General features: G+C 42.7%; 2 protein-coding genes, 2 non-coding genes and 1 pseudogene across 9 annotated transcripts; 4 read left to right on the top strand and 1 right to left on the bottom strand.

Annotated features, from left to right (window-relative positions):
* Nucleotides 1-1,658: 1,658 nt before the first annotated feature.
* LOC118936332 (piggyBac transposable element-derived protein 4-like) lies at nt 1,659-12,291 on the top strand. 6 transcript variants are annotated; one of them, XR_005053150.1, is made up of 8 exons: nt 1,659-1,947; nt 4,980-5,027; nt 5,372-5,421; nt 5,695-5,782; nt 10,496-10,554; nt 10,960-11,007; nt 11,389-11,433; nt 12,139-12,291. XR_005053150.1 is itself a non-coding variant. In XM_036987181.1 (6 exons), the coding sequence occupies exons 1-2, from the start codon at nt 6,236-6,238 to the stop codon at nt 8,584-8,586; spliced, it is 2,037 nt and encodes a 678-aa protein (XP_036843076.1). In that variant the 5' UTR covers nt 5,793-6,235; the 3' UTR covers nt 8,587-8,616; nt 10,496-10,554; nt 10,960-11,007; nt 11,389-11,433; nt 12,139-12,291. The 6 variants fall into 6 exon arrangements, 2 of the variants coding, with proteins under 2 accessions (XP_036843076.1, XP_036843077.1); XM_036987181.1 differs by lacking the exons at nt 1,659-1,947; nt 4,980-5,027; nt 5,372-5,421; nt 5,695-5,782 and adding exons at nt 5,793-6,480; nt 6,795-8,616; XR_005053152.1 differs by lacking the exons at nt 4,980-5,027; nt 5,372-5,421; nt 5,695-5,782 and having other exon boundaries at nt 1,713-1,947.
* On the top strand, nt 9,486-9,557 carry LOC118966211. Its single transcript, XR_005053477.1, has one exon. It is a non-coding gene; the product is annotated as a small nucleolar RNA SNORD30 (small nucleolar RNA).
* LOC118966228 lies at nt 10,590-10,659 on the top strand. Its single transcript, XR_005053488.1, has one exon. It is a non-coding gene; the product is annotated as a small nucleolar RNA SNORD31 (small nucleolar RNA).
* LOC118966221 lies at nt 11,994-12,067 on the top strand (annotated as a pseudogene).
* Nucleotides 12,292-14,038: 1,747 nt separating the features above from the next.
* On the bottom strand, nt 14,039-18,224 carry LOC110531399 (serine-rich adhesin for platelets). The gene is made up of 2 exons (XM_021614597.2): nt 18,033-18,224; nt 14,039-17,300 (listed from the first exon to the last, which is right to left on the bottom strand). The coding sequence occupies exons 1-2, from the start codon at nt 18,088-18,090 to the stop codon at nt 14,455-14,457; spliced, it is 2,904 nt and encodes a 967-aa protein (XP_021470272.2). The 5' UTR covers nt 18,091-18,224; the 3' UTR covers nt 14,039-14,454.
* Nucleotides 18,225-18,594: the final 370 nt, after the last annotated feature.

The following is an 18,594-nucleotide window of genomic DNA, read 5'->3' as shown; positions in this document are numbered from 1 at the left end:
ATTTTAATATAGTTATATACCAACACTAATCATGGTGGGGTGACTGAATTTATATAGTTATATACCAACACTAATCATGGTGGGGTGACTGAATTTAATATACAGTTACACACCAACACTAACCATGGTGGGGTGACTGAATTTAATATACAGTTACACACCAACACTGACCATGGTGGGGTGACTGAATTTAATATAGTTATATACCAACACTAACCATGGTGGGGTGACTGAATTTAATGAACAGTTACACACCAACACTGACCATGGTGGGGGGAGTGAATTTAATGAACAGTTACACACCAACACTAACCATGGTGGGGTGACTGATTTTAATATAGTTATATACCAACACTAACCATGGTGGAGTGACTGAATTTAATATAGTTATACACCAACACTAACCATGGTGGAGTGACTGAATTTAATATAGTTATATACCAACACTAACCATGGTGGGGTGACTGAATTTAATATACAGTTATACACCAACACTAACCATGGTGGGGTGACTGAATTTAATATACAGTTACACACCAACACCAACCATGGTGGAGTGACTGAATTTAATATAGTTATATACCAACACTAACCATGGTGGGGTGACTGAATTTAATATACAGTTATACACCAACACTAACCATGGTGGAGTGACTGAATTTAATATACAGTTATACACCAACACTAACCATGGTGGAGTGACTGAATTTAATATACAGTTACACACCAACACCAACCATGGTGGAGTGACTGAATTTAATATAGTTATATACCAACACTAACCATGGTGGGGTGACTGAATTTAATATACAGTTATACACCAACACTAACCATGGTGGGGTGACTGAATTTAATATACAGTTACACACCAACACCAACCATGGTGGAGTGACTGAATTTAATATAGTTATATACCAACACTAACCATGGTGGGGTGACTGAATTTAATATACAGTTATACACCAACACTAACCATGGTGGGGGGAGTGAATTTTAATAACAGATGCATTGAAGTGAGGCACTGGTTGGCAGAAAACCAACCAACCGCTGTAAACATCACTCAGTATGATGCTACTGTCTAGTAGCAGCCTAACAGATCTGACAGGTGTACGACACAGCAGCATCACTGAGTGAGCCAACTCATTTTCATAAACAACCGCAAATTAATTGGTTTGAGTTCAATCAAAACGCTGATGTGCGTTTTGGTCGTTAAGTCAATTAGACCACGGACATTTCAAGCTTACCGGTATCTTTCTAAAAATGTGTTCCTGCTTTGTGATGTCATCCCCCTCCTTGTTGTTTGACATGACGAGCAGTACAGGGGCATGATGTCACAAACACACTGGTACCCAGACTGGTACCCAATTAACCCTGGTCCTGGTACACAGACTGGAAACCAGTCCTGGACTGAAAAGCATCTGTGTCTGGGAAACTTCCCGCTAGAACTAGCATTATAGAACTGATTATGTTGTCAGCTAACAACATCCCACAGAGCGGAGGTTGAGAAACACTGAAGCTTCTTCAGATGTGTTTTATTAATGCAACACCCAGGATGTTAATCTGCAGTGGAAATGTCCTTCCCTCACAGGAGGCTTCTGAGGCTGTGTTGGACCTGATTAGAATTAGGTTTTTACAGAAAAGCAGGTTGATTTTATTTAGTTAATTTCTTTGTTGGTAGTTTGTATGATATTTTATTTTTACCCAAATGTTTTACTTTTTTGGGATCCGTATTATCCACCCGCACAGTAGATGGCGGAATGCACATTTAATTGTTGCGAACGCCAGTATACCATAGAAGAAGACAGAGGAGCAGCGTCATCAACAGCTGATCATTAAGGGGTTTTCATTCAGGTGAGAGAGAGTTGTTGGAGTTTCTCCTCCGTGTGTTTAAACTTTCATGTACTCTTTTCAAGATGCCGATGACTCGGTAGAGAATATGCATCTCAGGTAAGCTGCATATTACTGAAATGTCTGCCATGCATGGTACAATGACTCACATTTGCGGCAGTAAAACGATGCAAGCGAGCGTTAGTTTGCCAACTGGCCAGTTTGGTGTTTTTTTTGTTATCACCTGGTTTACCACGTGTCATGTTGGTGTTAGCTAGTAGGCTAGCTCCCCAGTTATTAGTGACTGCACCATCACTATTAGTGAATGCACCATCACTCTCTTAACGAATCAGCCTTTGAAGAAGGAACGTACAAGATTCTGAGTAGCATTTGGCCCCTGATTCGACTGTCGTTGCGCTAATGACACCCTATTCTCAATAATGTACTACTTATTAACGTTTATCTGGTCAGAAGTAGTAATGTCAAACGGTATTGGAAATCAGGTTCCATTTACGACGCTACCGATATCGGGTTGTATATGCCTGCACGTTGTCTGTGCCCAATGTTTGTACCATGTTTTGTACTGCTGCCATGTGGTGTTGCTACCATGCTCTTGTTTTAGGTCTCTCTTTATGTAGTGGTGTGGCCAGTGTTGCCAACTAATTTTCAGGGTAAGTTGCTAGAGGCATGTTCATGTGACGCAGAATACACAACCTTAATGAAATTGATTTGACATTTGTTCAGGTACAGACTCTCACTCTTTCCTGTACTTCTGGCTGTACCATTTTGATTGAGACATGTTGATTGATGTTAGTTCTGTTCAAGATCAAACATTCGTGACCAACTATATTCATTGGGTTTGTCTCGTCGAACCCGTACTACTGATGCTGCAGTCAGCCAACAATGCTGCTTATGCACGAGCTGAACGCCTGCTGGTGACGTCACTCACAATGCATTTCAGCAGCCAGGCGCGTGTGTTGTGACTGAGAGAATCGTTTTTGTGACATTTAGAGATAAAATGTGTGCATTTTAGCTTTGAGTCACTTTTCAAAATTTGCTAAAAGTTTCAAATACATTTTAAAAAGTAGCTAAATGTGTTGCTAGGTGATGATTGGGGGAAAAAAAGTTGCTAAATCTAGCAACAAAATTGCTTGGTTGTTATCACTGGGTGTGTGTGGTGTCAATGAGCTGTAATATCAATACCATTTGTAAAGCGCAATTTCTCCCCTTTCCAACAAAATGATGAGCCCTTCACGATGCCCATCTCTGCTTGATTCAAGAAGGCAATGAGCTCCGTCGGGTCTTTTTAAAAATAGCAGGTGGGGAAGCTAAACCGGCTGCGCCATCGTGCATACATGTATTTTGTCCCTCCACACCAAACGTGATCACTACACGCAGATTAAAATATCAAAACAAACTGAACCAATTACATTAATTTGGGGACAGGTCGAAAAGCATGAAACATGTAGGACAATTTAGCTAGCTAGCTTGCACTTGCTAGCTAATTTGTTATTTTTTAACTAGCTTGCTGTTGCTAACCCATTTGTCCTGGGATATAAACATTGAGTTGTTGTTGTACCTGAAATGCACAAGGTCCTCTACTCCGACAATTAATCCACACAAAACGGTCAACTGAATCGTTTCAAGTCACCTCTCCTCCTTCCAGGGTTTTTCATATTTGAACTTATATGGTGATTGGCATCTAAACTTCCATAATATTACCACGACAACCAGCAACACAGCTCGTCATTCAATCACCCACGTGGGTTTAACCAATGCTTCTATAAACCAATGAGGAGATTGGAGAGGCGGGACTTGCAGCGTGTCTGGGTCAGAAATAGGAATGACATCTATTTGAGCCCTTGGCAACGCAGAAGCTCATTGACGTGCGTGAGCAGTGTGGGTACAATAATTGAATAACAGACTCCAAAATGTATTTTGCAACACGCGACACGAGCGGTGAAGTCAGGGTATGATGGTGAGGAGAGATGTCATGTGGGGGATGTCATTACGGCGGTGCTAAAGTGATCTTCAGAAGTAAACAGCGTCTTTTGAGAGTCATGCTAGCTTGCAGTGATGATGCAAAAAATGACTAGGTATCCCCCCCCCCTTATCCTGTCCCTTGTTTTTAAATGGTGAGGGTTGAGAGAGGCTGTAAGACAGAATGAGTTGCTTTTTGCGTGCTGTACGTTACGCCATGACACGTCACGATGTAACATACATCGTCTGAGGGGGGTCAATTTCCCCCCCCCCCCCCCATATTTTCTCCAATACTATAGAGCCAGTACCATGTCAATCAACTCTTGAATAGAAACTTAGTTCACAACCCAGATTGTGATGTCAACACAGTCACATTCGTTTTCTTTGCAGCCTCGTTTGAATGTCGCGGTTGCGCACGTTTGTACGTAATGAGGTTAGCGTTCGTTACACGGTATTGGAAATAAGGTTCCGTTAGCGACGGTACCAATATCGGGTTCTATATGCCCGCACGTTGCCTGTTCATAAATGGACCTCTGTAATTTTCCTCCTGGCTGTGTCCTGCTTCTCAGCCCTTCACCTTAAAGGGATACTTCAGGATTTTGGCAGAGGCCTTAATCTACTTCCCAAATCAGTGGATACAATTTATGTGTCCATTTATGAGAGAAGTTAAAGGTAGTTTCATAAGCGAATATTAACGAGCATTAGCGCAGCTATGAAGTATGTGGTTGTCAGCTGGCATGCTAGAACATGCCTATAGACTTCCAGTCATTATGCTAGCTTTAGTTAGCATTGGCTTGCAAAACTACATTTAACTTACCTCATACTGGACTCTGACATAAGGTCCTCTGCCCAAAATCACTAAGTATGTCTTTGTGTGCACTTGGCAAATGGTCATGGATTTACAACTAAATTGGGAAGTGCCTTTTGAGGTGGACGTTCAGCATGTGGTAACTGACTCATAAGTGACTGTGTGTAAATGATCTTCCTCAAAGACAAGAATATGTTGGATAAATATATATTTTTTTTTGTGACGGTGATCTTTGATCTGGTGGGCTCTATTTAAGAACCTTCTATCCTCTCATAGAAGCCAAACTAACTGAAAACTGTAAACAGCTGAACCTGCCAAGTTAAAAAGCTTGTATAGAAACGTTATTTTATGATTCTCTCTATAGAATACCTGATTCCAGACCACGAGACTGGTGCGCTTTGTGAAAATCCAGGTTGGTGAAATGTTGAGACACTGACATCATTTGACATAGTACCCCACTTCCCTTTATAGTGTGCTACCTTAGACCAGGACCCATGTACTATAAAGGCAACAGGGTGACTTTGGATGTAGACACTTTCACCTTTTGGCTGGCCAACTGTACAAGATGGCTTCTTGGAATGACTGTTTAGTTTCTATGGCTACCGTGACATGCTACAGTCCCAATGATGACAATCTTAGCTCCCTTTGAACCGATGTGAAACGACATTAACTACTGAGTGACTGTATATAATGCTGCAGTTAGTCATCGATTCCTCAATCATCACACTAATAAAATGATTGCCTTTCGTTCTTCAGGGTTTGGGTGCTGTGGTCAGTGGAATTGCAGTGTGGACTCCAACATACTTGTAAGTTGTGGTTCTGAAACTGTCCCACGTGGTACTTTATAGTGCACTATTTTGACCAGAGCTTTAAGGGCCCTAGTCAGTTGTAGTGCACTAGAAAGGGAGGTTTTTCCCAGAATAACAATCGTTCTCTGCAACATGATAAACCTTCTTAGAATCTCATTTGTCTGAATTCCTGTTGATGTTAAATGACCTGACACCCTGCTGAGTAAAGAACCTTCACTTGACTTTCTTGTTGCAGGCTAGTTACGTGTCCTCTTATTTTATTTTTCACAGTTGACTGTCCTGAAACAAGATGGCTGTTCTGGGCTGCTTTTAAACCTCTACAGGATCAGTGTCCTGAAACCTGGACAGCTGCTGCTCAGTATGCGACTAGAAAGGCTTTCGAAACAACAGCCAACTTTTCCGGGACATCGACATGTCTTATATCGTCAGAAAGCTTAAATGTTTGTTCATCTAACTGCAGTGTCTAATTTTACAGTAGCTATTACAGCGGGACAAAATACCATGCTATTGTTTGGGGATAGCGCACAACAACAAAACACTTATAAATGCAACTTGTTTTGATACATTCCCCTCTGACATATTGGCTATACAACATGTCAATTAGCCTAATGAAGGTAAGCTGTCGTTAGGCACCAATGAGACCAGCGGTGTTCACTTGATTGACAGAGTCTTGGTTCATGGACCACCTATCATTTTGAAAGCGGTCTAGCTAGATAGCCAATGAACTGGGCTTTCCAGCGGAATGTGAACGCCTTTTGTACTGCAACAGTGTTCAATCTCTGGTGAAAGCAAACAGGACTCACGGTAGTTAATGATACTCAGTGGTTCGTTCTCTTCTACAAACTTTCCTCAAAACAAAAAAAAAAAAGAAAACATGGCTACTACTAGTGGGAAAGCTACATCGAAGTCCAAGTTTACAAATTTGGATGAGAACATTGTGGAAGTTGACTGGGAGAGTGACACAGAACTAATGGATGAGGACTCCACGAGTGAGTCCAGTTGTGATTCCAGTGAGGAAGAAATGTTTTTGGAAGGAGAGGATCCCCTTTTGGATCGGTAAGTAAAATAGGTTTTCCCTTCTCATGCTAATACAGCTGTTTAAATGGTTGCATATTCATTTGAGATATTTGTATATAGATCTGAGGCATACAATGTATTAGCATAGCCTACGTGTATTTTCTGCTGGCTATGACATGCTATTGTTTTTCAATGTCTTATTGCCTATTGGTCCACATGTTTCATTAGTGATTGTGTTGTGCATTTGATGTGTTGATTCAGTGCTCACTCCCTGATAAAATAAAGGTTAAATAAAATAAGTCATAGGAAACTTGAGTTCTAAACATGTTTATTTATTTTTTCATCCTCAATAGAGGTAGAGACTCCGATGACCTCTGGGAGCCATCTCCAAAGATACCACATTCAAGTCCATCCCACACTCGTTCAAACGTAGGAACGGGTTCCTCCAGTCTGACCCCTGCTGCTGTCTCTGGCTCCACACCCACCCCCACCCGGCCATCTAGAGGTGTTATGAGTCCAGACCAGAAGCGGAGGAGGGCTGGTGTACCAGCGGCAACTACAACCGAGGGAGAGGACCGTTGGCGCACTGTGCTAGAGGATGATGTGGAGCCACGTCGACCAATATTTCGACCTAAAAGGCAGCCGGGACCTCAGCTGGACATGACTGGAAAGTACAGCCCCCTTCATCTTTTCCAGATGTTTTTCTCCTTGTCAGTTCTTGATTCGCTTGTGTCTAACACCAACAAGTATGGGGCTAAGAAGCAAGCAGGAAAGAAAGAGGCCTGGAAGCCCATTTCCATCCAAGACCTGTACTGTTACATCTCACTGGTCATTTATATGGGGCTAGTTAAGTTGAAAACACTGAAGGACTACTGGAGAAGCTCAAGACTCTACCAACTGCCTTTCCCCACCACTATCATGTCTTGTAAGAGGTTTCTGACTGTCTCGCGAGCGCTTCATATCAGTGACCCACAAGCTGACGACAACAATGACAGGAAGAAGGGCACAGCAGGCTTTGATAGGCTCTTCAAAATCAACCCTCTCTACTCCAGCATTGTTGAGGCCTGCAAGACCCATTTTCAGCCTTCCCAGAACCTGTCCATAGATGAGAGGATGGTAGCCTCAAAGGCCAGAATTGGCATCAAACAATATATGCCTAACAAGCCAACAAGATGGGGTTACAAACTGTTTGTTTTGGCAGATTCTGCGTGTGCCTACACTTGGAATTTCTTTGTTTATGAGGGGAAGTCTATCTCAGCCACCGGTATGGGACTTGGTTATGATTCCGTTATGAAATTATTGGATTTTCCACTGCTGGGGAAGGGCTATAAACTATTCGTGGATAACTTTTACACAAGCCCGACTCTGTTTATAGACCTGAGGAAGCTGAATGTATGGTCTTGTGGCACCATTCGTCCCAACGGAGTGGGTTTTCCCAAAACAAAAGTAAACGACATGCCTAAGAGGGCAGAAAGGGGGACCATACGATGGATTCGGAAAGATGACCTGCTCTTTGTAAAGTGGATGGATGCCAGAGAGGTGATCATGTGCTCCAGTATCCACAAATCGTACAGCGGCGATCACATCCGCAGGCGTGCGAAGGACGCTAATGGGACATGGACCAAGAAAGATGTCCCCGTTCCAGCTGCTGTTAAGGATTACAACAAGAGCATGGGAGGTGTGGACCTGTCAGACGCGCTGATAGGCTACTATAATGTTCTCCACAAGACAATGAAGTGGTACAAGACATTGTTCTATCACTTCATCGACATTGCTGTGGTGAATGCATTCATCCTCCACAAGGAAATGGCTAAGAGCTGTGGAAAGACCCCCATGACACAGCTAGCCTTCAGAGAGCTGCTCATCCAGGAGCTTGCTGACTATGGCACAAAGACCACTGCAGCACCTTCTGTCCCCTCTACCTCTGTCCCCTCTTCTCCTGCCTCCAGTAATGTTCACCTGCCAAAATACATCAGTGCAGACCTGAATGTGCCTCAGGGCCAAAAGGGCACAGTAGGGAGGCGTCGTTGTACTGTGTGCCACAGGAAATCTCCCATCACCTGCACTACTTGTGCTGTAACCCTCTGCTTTACAACAGAGAGAAACTGCTATGGGCTTTGGCATCAGCAGCTCAATCTGGTGTAGAGAACTGTGGGTGTTCTAAATACTCTAATTGTAAGTAGTTATTTTTTTTCACCCTTTGTTTGTGGTGTGAACACTTCTGACATTAGATCAGTGTTGGCTGCTAACTTGGCCGTTTTATCTTAAATCGTTCACTTCTGTGTTTTGGGAGGCATTGGATCGGCGTTCTCGTTGCGTCTCCTGTTTAGTAACTTTTATGTAGGGATGCTAATGATCCATTACGTTTGACATTCCTGGGAGTGTGTAAACGTTATTGTTAAAGCATTTTTAGTATGTCCTCTATACGTATGTACTTTAAAATGGACCAATTTGGACAAACTCGTGAGGGACACCTGGGGAAACTGCATAACAAATATTATGTAGCTCTCTCATTCTTGAATGTAAACTTTGCACACACATTGTTACCCTTTTGCGGACAACAAATGTTTTTCTATATTTTTTTTATTTGATTTGATCTTTTACTATGGTGTTATATTCTCCTGCATTATTCTCACCCCTCCACAAACTTCAAAGTGTTTTTCATTTCAAATTGTGTCATGACTCCCGCATGTCCTGAGCTACAGGCAGTTAGATTTTGGGTGTCATTTTAGGTGGAAATTGAGATGGATCCTTACCTAATGCAGGTATGGATCCCTCCAGTCTAAATGGATGTTCTAACACCAGTCTTTCATTTGTCCTTAAAGGGGTAGTTCATTGTGAAGTTTTTGAAATATGTTTTTATTGGTATGTACAAAATGTTTCTATACAAGCTTTCTTACTTGGCAGGTTCAGCTGTTTACAGTTTTCAGTTTGATATTGACACAGCATTGTTAACTTTTACTTGTTTAGCTGAACATGACACGTTTGAGCTCTCCCAACCTTCTGCTGAACATGACATGTTTGAGCTCTCCCAACCTTCTGCTGAACATGATGAATATTCTCTTTGGAATCTCGTTCGTCTGAACTCCTGTTGAGAAAAGGAATAGCTGACTTCAGCAGAGGGCTACGTAACCTGTCATAAAGGCTACATATGTCATGTCTAACCCCCCCCCCCCCCCCCCCCCCCCCCCCCCCTCCTCCTTGTGCCCTCCTCGTATCTGGTCCCCACCAAGACCTTATCTTGAAGCTTTTGTCTTGGGTTTCCTCTGTATGTGGCTGAACAGGAAGCCGTGATGCCAACTAGACTGGTGAGTTTTGGTTAATGAGTACGTTCGGTAATTGTCATGGGAAATTAATCTCTAGTCATTGTTTCTTAACCAGAGCCTCTGCCTTAGCCACAAGCTATAACCAGTCTAGTGCTATAACTCACTGCAAACGAGAGGGAACAGTTGATGTTTGGTAGTCGTGGTGACTCTGGCTCTTATTGATGACACTTATTCTGTCGCACCGTCGGCGACAGAACCTGCAAAGGTGGACCCGCTGGCGTTGCCAGGGCAACAACGGGACAGCTGGTTGGGGTTACCAACTGTCTGATGGGGACCGGAGACTCACACAAAATTGCTGTTGGCTTTGCATTGTTGATCCAAAATGGCTGTTGGCTTTGCATTGTTGATCCAAAATGGCTGCCATTTGGTTTAATATGAAGAAGTATGAAACGCCAGTAGCAGCACAAATCACTGGGGTGGATGGGCCACTCAGGATGTCGTCAGTTAATTTATATTGTCTTGCGTTACCATCAATCGTTTAAGCAGGATTGAAGTTAGAATACGGTCTTCCAAATAAACTACATTCTTGTCTTGATGTACGGGGCCCTTGTCAACACTTTCCCCGTATTTAGTCTCTCGGGTGATTTGTGCTGGTCTAGGATCAGTGGTCTTTTAGTTAGTCGTGTTCCCTCCCCAGCTGATTGGTTACCCCTCTGATCTATCAGACAATAAAGCCGTCTTTGAATGTAGTGCTGTTCAGCATGTTTATTTAGACTCCTCTCCTTCAGGTCCTGATGGTGGTACCAGACAAGTCACTAGAAGATGCCTGTTACTGAACTACCTCAAGGTGTGTGTGATCGACTTGACTTCTGTCCTCTATAATGTAGAAGTGATGATTTACGGTTACCGCCCCAGTCTGATGTTAAGCTGACTGATTGGTTACTGAACTGATCTAGGCAGTGTTTCACAATCCTGGTTCTTGGGACCGAGATGTAAGGCTTCGTTTAGATTTACAGCTCAATTCTGATCTTTCACTAATTAGTCTTGAATAATCAGTCCCTAATGTTGTTGGTGAAACTCTGTTGTTTCTGAAATACTCTGGGATATACCACCTAAGCCTAGTTCTTGGGGGGGAAACACTTGTTGACAGTTTTGGGTCCCCAGGATTAGAATTCACTGCTATAGACTGATCTCATGTCTGACTACAAGGTCTTACAATGTCACTTCATGCTTTCCTACTTTCTCCCTCTAGGTTTCTGCCCCTCTGGTTGAGGTCCTGGTGTCTGCAGGGTTTGGAAAGGTGTGTGACTTTAGACGGAATCTTAACGCTCCTTCCACATGAAGCATTCTGGAATGTTGTAAATGATGAACTTCCTTCCTCCAGTCTGGTGGCAGTCCTGTCCTGTGTTCTGGGGCTGGATCAAGGTCTGGCCTCCCATCGGTCCTCCTGTGGGTTGGGCAGACACTGACAAGCCTGCTCTTGTCGAGGGGGCAGGGGTAAGGTGGGCTGCCTGCCTGGAGGGAGGGTGTCTGGGTGGGGGCTTGACCCCAGACCCTGGACCGCAGCTGGATGGCTACAATGACTGAACTAGTGTTCTGATCTGGTTTCAGAATGTTCTGGATGTAGTCTAGTAATCTACGATGGGGATTGTTTGTTTTTAAAACTGTTCTGTTTGTTTAGATCTGGTTGGCTGCTGAAGTGTTGCTGTGCTGGTGGAGTCGGAAGGTGTGTAGTGTTATTATAATACACTGAGTATAGAGGACATTAACACCTTCCTAATATTGAGTTTACCCCCAGAACAGCCTGTTGTCTACAAGGGGTCTAAGCGTTCCACAGGGATGTTGGCCCGTGAAACAACTGTGGGTCGGCATTGGAGTCTAGTTAGCTGGATGTCCTTTGGGTGGTGGACCAGTGTTGATACACATGAGAAACTGTTGAGCTTGACAAACCCAGCAGTGTTTCAGTTGACACAAACCGGTGTGCCTGGCACCTGTCATACCTCATTCCAAGGATCTTAAATCCTTTGTCTTGCCCATTCACCCCTGTACACAATCCTTGTATTGTGGTTTAAAAACCCTTTTAACCTGTCTGTTCATCTACACTGATTTAACCATCACTTCAATAAGGGCTTGCTTTCACCTGGTCAGGTTAATGTATTGACCACTCAGTGGATATGTGTTGTAATGGGAAAGGGGGCAGATCAATATTAGGAAGATGTTAATGTACTGTTGAATGTTCCTCTTGGATCATCACACTGACCCATGCAATGTGTTCTACACTACATACTCTGATGTGATGAGTCATCATTACCGCCCCAGTCTGATGTAACGCTGACTGATTGGTTAATCTCTGATCAAGTCATCTCATACCTTGTGTATTAGTCCCTACAGTATCACCAGGGTTTAATTCTCACACTATTTTCCCCTCTAGCTCTCCTGTTTTACACCTGCAAGCCCTCGTACACTCCTGATTGGTCAGCAAGGAAGTGAGATGTCTCGTTGGAACTGGGGGGAAACCAGGCCAAGTCAATTCAACCCCAGGACTGTGTTTTGATGTATGAATAAATCTACATATTAATGCTTGTCTTGTTTCTTTCTTGGTGGTAGTAAATAAGACTTGTTGTATTTGGCCATTTTGAATTAACCATTTGGTGTTCTGAATTCAATACTGAACAATGTGACATTTCCTGTCATTTCACATCTTTATGTAGTTATTCTAGGTGGTTTGAAACATAGAAAGTTGACTGACTTCAATTATTTTACGGCTTTGATTTGTTTTTTTTAAAGGATGTTATAGTGTGTAGCATGTCCAGTCATGTAGTAGGCGTTTACCACTATGGGGTAGTTTGTAGTAGGCGTTTACCACTATGGGGTAGTTTGTAGTAGGTGTTTACCACTATGGGGTAGTTTGTAGTAGGTGTTTACCACTATGGGGTAGTTTGTAGTAGGTGTTTACCACTATGGGGTAGTTTGTAGTAGGTGTTTACCACTATGGGGTAGTTTGTAGTAGGTGTTTACTGTTAACCTTGCATACTGTTTAATCCTGGACTTGTTCTGCATTACATCATGTGGTGCTGATTTAAAATACATTTAAAAAAGTAGTTTTTATTTTTAGTGTAAATGGGCTTTTAGGAGATATTTTAGCAATAAGTCCTGGGGGGTGTGGTATATGGCCAATATATCACGGCCAAGGGCTGTTTATGTAAAATGTTCAGTGTAAATTATTAAAAGTAGTCATTGTGCATTGCGTTGTATGGCTTTTTAAACTTTGAAATCAATCATTTTTGATTGGAAAATCTGAGTCTCTTAAGTAATTGAGTAATTAAGTAATTGTGGGCTGCCTATCCTTCAACCCTACAATGATTTTGAGGGGACTTTATCATGAATAATTGGGATAGAGGGACACTGCAATACCATACAGGAGAATTGGGATGGAGGGAGACTGCAATACCAAATAGGAGAATTGGGATGGAGGGTCACTACAATACCATACAGGAGAATTGGGATGGAGGGTCACTACAATACCATACAGGAGAATTGGGATGGAGGGAGACTGCAATACCATACTTCATCTGCTGGAGAGGCGCTGTGAACATGGATACATGGCTTCTACTATCTTAGTTGGAGAAAGGCACAGGACTATAGCATTCCTTAATGTTTTTTTGATTTCCCAAGGACAACTCCTGTTAAAATATAACTTATACATGACATTTCCTTTTTGTTGTCCGGTATTACTGCCAGATATTTTTTACTTGTCTCAGACGTCCGATGTTGATGTGGTTTGTCTTCGTCTGTAATCTGACAAGTGAAATTATTCGTAGGCCCAGTCATTCAGTGTGGTTTCAGAGGCTACAGGTCAGATTGTTAGCCTGCCTGTTCCCAGATCTGTTTATGCTGTCAGGTCAACGACTCCTTGCCTTGCCAAACAGAATAGCACAAACAGGTCCGGGACCAGGCTAACACATTGTAGCTAAAGATTTGTTCTACAGTATATATAGGCCTACGTCTAGCCATATACAATGTATAACTGTGGTGTATACTGTTAAGTTAATTACTTCTCATGTTTCGGTGAGCATTCATTGCTTTTCATTATATAGTGGGAAAGGAGTGCTCATCTCAATATGATCTCCTGAATAAATGAAGGCTAAATACAATGGCATAACTTCTCCCTGTGGTATGTGTGTGTTGTTGTAAACCTGATGACCAATACAGGACATTTAATTGAAACACTTCCTACATATATCCAGTAGATGGTGGTAGAGACTCTATGCTTGTTCTGTTTAATCAATGGGAGCAGCAGGCATGCTGCACAACACAGTTCAGACAAAGACCCAACACAACACTATTGAGGACTATTTATTTAAAATATACATCTTGTAGTGTACAACAACATAGTGGACATGCACGAACATTAAACCCCCAAACTACTGCATCCATGTCAACATCTAAAAAAACAATACAAATATGAATATCTCTTATCATTCATTAATCCCCTCAGAACTGTTCCCCCTCAAAAATGTTCCCCTCAGAACTGTTCCCCCTCAAAAATGTTCCCCTCAGAACTGTTCCCCCTCAAAAATGTTCCCCTCAGAACTGTTCCCCCTCAAAAATGTTCCCCCTCAGAACTGTTCCCCTCAGAACTGTTCCCCCTCAAAAATGTTCCCCTCAGAACTGTTCCCCCTCAAAAATGTTCCCCTCAGATTTGGTTCCCCTCAAAAAATGTTCCCGGTCCCAGAGATCCGTAGTTCTAATACCTGCGCATCCATGGAAACCGAGGCCACAACGAGCGGCCCCTGTTCCACAATGACACGGGCTTCTTTGCAGCATCAGACGCTTTCTGGTCCTTCTCTTCCTCTTTGGCTTCCAGACTGCTGGTGGTGGAGGGTAGGGCCTTGCTGGGAGAACATGCAGTCCCACATCGGCTCTCTCCTGTGGGTTCCTCAAGCACGGCGGTGGGGGTGGTACTCACAACAACCCCTTCTCTGGTACGGTTGGTGGGGGTCAGAGTAGTGGTGGTGATGTTGTCACTGTAGTCAGATAGAACAATGACTGTGGAGTTACCATGGACAGAGCTGCTTTCAGCAGAAGGTACCATGGAGATGCTGCTGCTGTTTCCCTGAACAATCCTACTAACTTCAGTTGGGACTTCAATGTCTGCTGTGCTGTTACCCTGGTTACCTGTCGTACTGACTTCAGCCGAGCCCCAATCATAGTCAGTGTTGTCAATGGTGGTGGTGGGATGGTGACTGGCACTGGAGGTGGTGTTACCACAGCTACAGCTGCTACAGTTGTTCTCTCCGCTCCTATTCTCCTCCTCTTCCTCCAACCCAGAGCCTAGTACCTCTAGTTCAGCATCATCAGCAGATTGGAGGTGGTCACTGTCAGGTTCAAGAGGAGAGGAGGAGGATGAAGAGTGGGCAGATTTTTCACTGCTGGCTACATTCACATAGTTAGAGTAACTAGGTTCAGAGTCAATATAGTCAATGTAGTTCAGCACAACAGTTGACTTTGTGGTGCTTTCATTAGGATCCACAGACTCCAAGGAAGGATAGCCAATCATAGGAGCCGCAATAGGAAGCACTTCCTTGTTCTCATTCTCGCCACTCTGCTCCACGCTGGTACTAGTAAGCGCAGGTGATGTTGTTCCTTCGTCTCCGCTGGTAACAGTACTCTGGTAGTCATTGGTCGCTTCGATGGAATCTTCATATTCAGTGTAGCCAATGGCGGAAGAGGAAAGGGTAACGGCTTCCTGACTTTCATTGTGAGTTTCTTCTTTTATAAAGTACAATTTGTCGCTGAAGCCACTAATAGCAACTGAGGATGAGTAGTTGGCCTCAGCGCTAACATTATAGTGACCTGTTATCACAGAGCCATTAGCCTCAGCGCTAACATTATAGTGACCTGTTATCACAGAGCCATTAGCCTCAGCGCTAACATTATAGTGACCTGTTATCACAGAGACATTAGCCTCAGCACTAACATTATAGTGACCTGTTATCACAGAGCCATTAGCCTCAGCGCTAACATTATAGTGACCTGTTATCACAGAGCCATTAGCCTCAGCGCTAACATTATAGTGACCTGTTATCATAGAGCCATTAGCCTCAGCACTAACATTATAGTGACCTGTTATCACAGAGCCATTAGCCTCAGCACTAACATTATAGTCACCTGTTATCACAGAGCCATTAGGATCAGCGCTAACATTATAGTCACCTGTTATCACAGAGCCATTAGGATCAGCGCTAACATTATAGTGACCTGTTATCACAGAGACATTAGCCTCAGCACTAACATTATAGTGACCTGTTATCACAGAGCCATTAGCCTCAGCACTAACATTATAGTGACCTGTTATCACAGAGCCATTAGCCTCAGCACTAACATTATAGTCACCTGTTATCACAGAGCCATTAGGATCAGCGCTAACATTATAGTCACCTGTTATCACAGAGCCATTAGCCTCAGCGCTAACATTATAGTGACCTGTTATCACAGAGCCATTAGGATCAGCACTAACATTATAGTGACCTGTTATCACAGAGCCATTAGCCTCAGCACTAACATTATAGTCACCTGTTATCACAGAGCCATTAGGATCAGCACTAACATTATAGTGACCTGTTATCACATAAGCATGATTAATATCGTCGATCAGGGGGTCTGAGAGTGAAGCATCCTGAGTAGTATTAAGATAGCCACTGGCTTCTTCCTCCTCTTCTTCCCGCTCTAACTCCTCCTCCTCTTCCTGCTCTACCTCCTCCTCTTCTTCCCGCTCTTCCTTCTCCTCCAGGCCCAGCATCAAGTCTGTGTTCGGTTCAGCCTGCGCTGCCATCTCAGTAACTACTGCACTAGTATCTACTGTGACAGTAACGTTAGTGTTGTTACGATGTAAACTAAGACTAGTGTTGCCAAGGTCATCGGTAACCGAGACAGAATCTGTCCGATGAGTGTAGAAGTCAATGACGTCAGGGGCTGACATGGGATCAACGTTTAGATCAGCTAACGGATCACTTGTTTCCAGCACCACCATAGATCCATTCGGATGAGGATAGTCCTCCAAAGTTACAGAGAGATCTTCAGTGTGGCCACTAGCGTTGCTCTGGCTAATGTTGGTTCCATCAAGAGAGTTGTTTAGCTCAGAATAAGAAATAGCAGAAGAAGAGGAAAGTGTAACATCACTGCTGTTATTCCAACCACTAGCGGTCGCCATTTTAGTTTCGTTGTCTATCCGTTCAGTGTAGCCAATATTGTGAGCTGATGATGATGATGATGTTTGACCATTGATAAGTTGACTGGCATTCCGGCTGGCATTGAATTTGAGACCACCACTTGGAGAAGTTGTGGATATTGAGTCAAAGTGGTCAGTATTGCTAATGGTTGAAAATCCAGATAGATCAATAATATCTTGATGGGATGGTGTGTTGTGCTGATCTTTGAATGCTGGTGTAGGATTGTGGTGAATTTGGTTCAGAAGATTTGATGGGGAAGGAGTGAGGACATCTTGGCTTGTTGAGAGGTCTCCCTGTGGCTCCAATGTGTAGGCAGCAGGGATGAGGGGTGCTGCTGGGAATGGGATGTACCTCAGTGACCCTACAGGAGAGGAGGGGAGAAACAATGACTGTACTGTAGTGGGCTGGTTTGGATGTGACTGAGAATCATAATCTTGAGAACCATACTCTGACTAGGCAAGAATACAGAATATCTGGCTAAATTGTGGCTAAGTAGTGGCTAAGCATGGCTAAATTGTGGCTAAGCATGGCTACATGCTTAGCAACTACAACACGTTTTATTGAACCTTTATTTAACTAGGTAAGTCAGTTAAGAACAAATTCTTATTTACAATGACTGCCTACCAAAAGTCAAAAGGCATCCTGCGGGGACGGGGCTGGGATTAATAATTTTAAAAATATATATATATAAAAAAAAGAAACATCAATGACAATGATCTACATCTAATATAGTAGACAACGTTAACGTTACACCATTGACACACCATAGACTATTGTTTGTGAGTGTTGACACACGATATATTATTAGCTATATTGTGTTTGAGTGATTCTTTATAGAGCGGTGTTTGTGTAATATTTTATGGCCAGTTGAAGCATCATAATTTACACACAATTCAATTGCAATAATAACTGGTATTGTCTTCGAGCTAATCTGACAGCTCTCTTTTTCAAACAATCACAGCTAAAGTTACGCGTTCGTCCTTGCTAGCCTGAGAGTGACACTTGGCTAGATAGCTATCAAAGAACCATTAGCTATGCTAACGTTACATTAGCAAATGTTGCTAGCCAATTAATTATTAACCAAGTTATTTACCTTCATCAAATAGCAATAAGAGGACACAGAGTATCAAATGACGACGGCAACTCCTCATCGCTGGTTCAAATCAACAGAGATATTATTATTAGCAGAATTTGTAAAAAAATTAAATAATAATTATCAACTGAAACAGTTTAGCTACTGCATCATTTTCTCGATTGAAAATACTTTTTATTTGAATATACCAATGAGGTCAAAGAAATATAACATTGTGCATTTTTATTGGTTACTTCAAAAGATTCTAAATACTGTAGTAACAGTCGCTAGGCGCTGTCGACAAACGTTCTGTCTGTCGCGACATGGCTGGTACACTGGCGTCATTTACTTCCTTTGGCATCTTTGATAACTTCTAATTTGGTCGAAAATTAGTTAATGACACTTAGTCTAGTGTATTGTGTTTGGGAGAAAATGGGGGTTTCATATTAGCAGTAACTGCAAAAAGTTATTGTGAAACTAAGGTAAATTGCAGTAATTTAACATACTGCTTTATAACTTGGTTTTAACCGGCCCTTGGCTGTAGTTAATGTCTTGATACAATCAAACCTGTATGACACTGACT

This window comes from Oncorhynchus mykiss, chromosome 9 (genome assembly GCF_013265735.2).
Source record: "Oncorhynchus mykiss isolate Arlee chromosome 9, USDA_OmykA_1.1, whole genome shotgun sequence".
Taxonomy (NCBI): Eukaryota; Metazoa; Chordata; class Actinopteri; order Salmoniformes; family Salmonidae; genus Oncorhynchus; species Oncorhynchus mykiss.
The sequence above is the reverse complement of the archived record's forward strand: the minus strand, read 5'-3'. Positions and strand labels throughout refer to the sequence as shown.

Excerpts from the sequence above, each read along its gene's own strand:
- LOC118936332 (XM_036987182.1), top strand. The coding sequence starts at position 6,236 with ATGATACTCAGTGGTTCGTTCTCTTCTACAAACTTTCCTCAAAACAAA. Across the intron at positions 6,481-6,794 it reads GAGGATCCCCTTTTGGATCG|AGGTAGAGACTCCGATGACC; the intron begins GTAAGTAAAATA and ends CATCCTCAATAG.
- LOC110531399 (XM_021614597.2), bottom strand. The coding sequence starts at position 18,090 with ATGAGGAGTTGCCGTCGTCATTTGATACTCTGTGTCCTCTTATTGCTA. Across the intron at positions 17,301-18,032 it reads CTTATTGCTATTTGATGAAG|GGTCACTGAGGTACATCCCA; the intron begins GTAAATAACTTG and ends CCTCTCCTGTAG.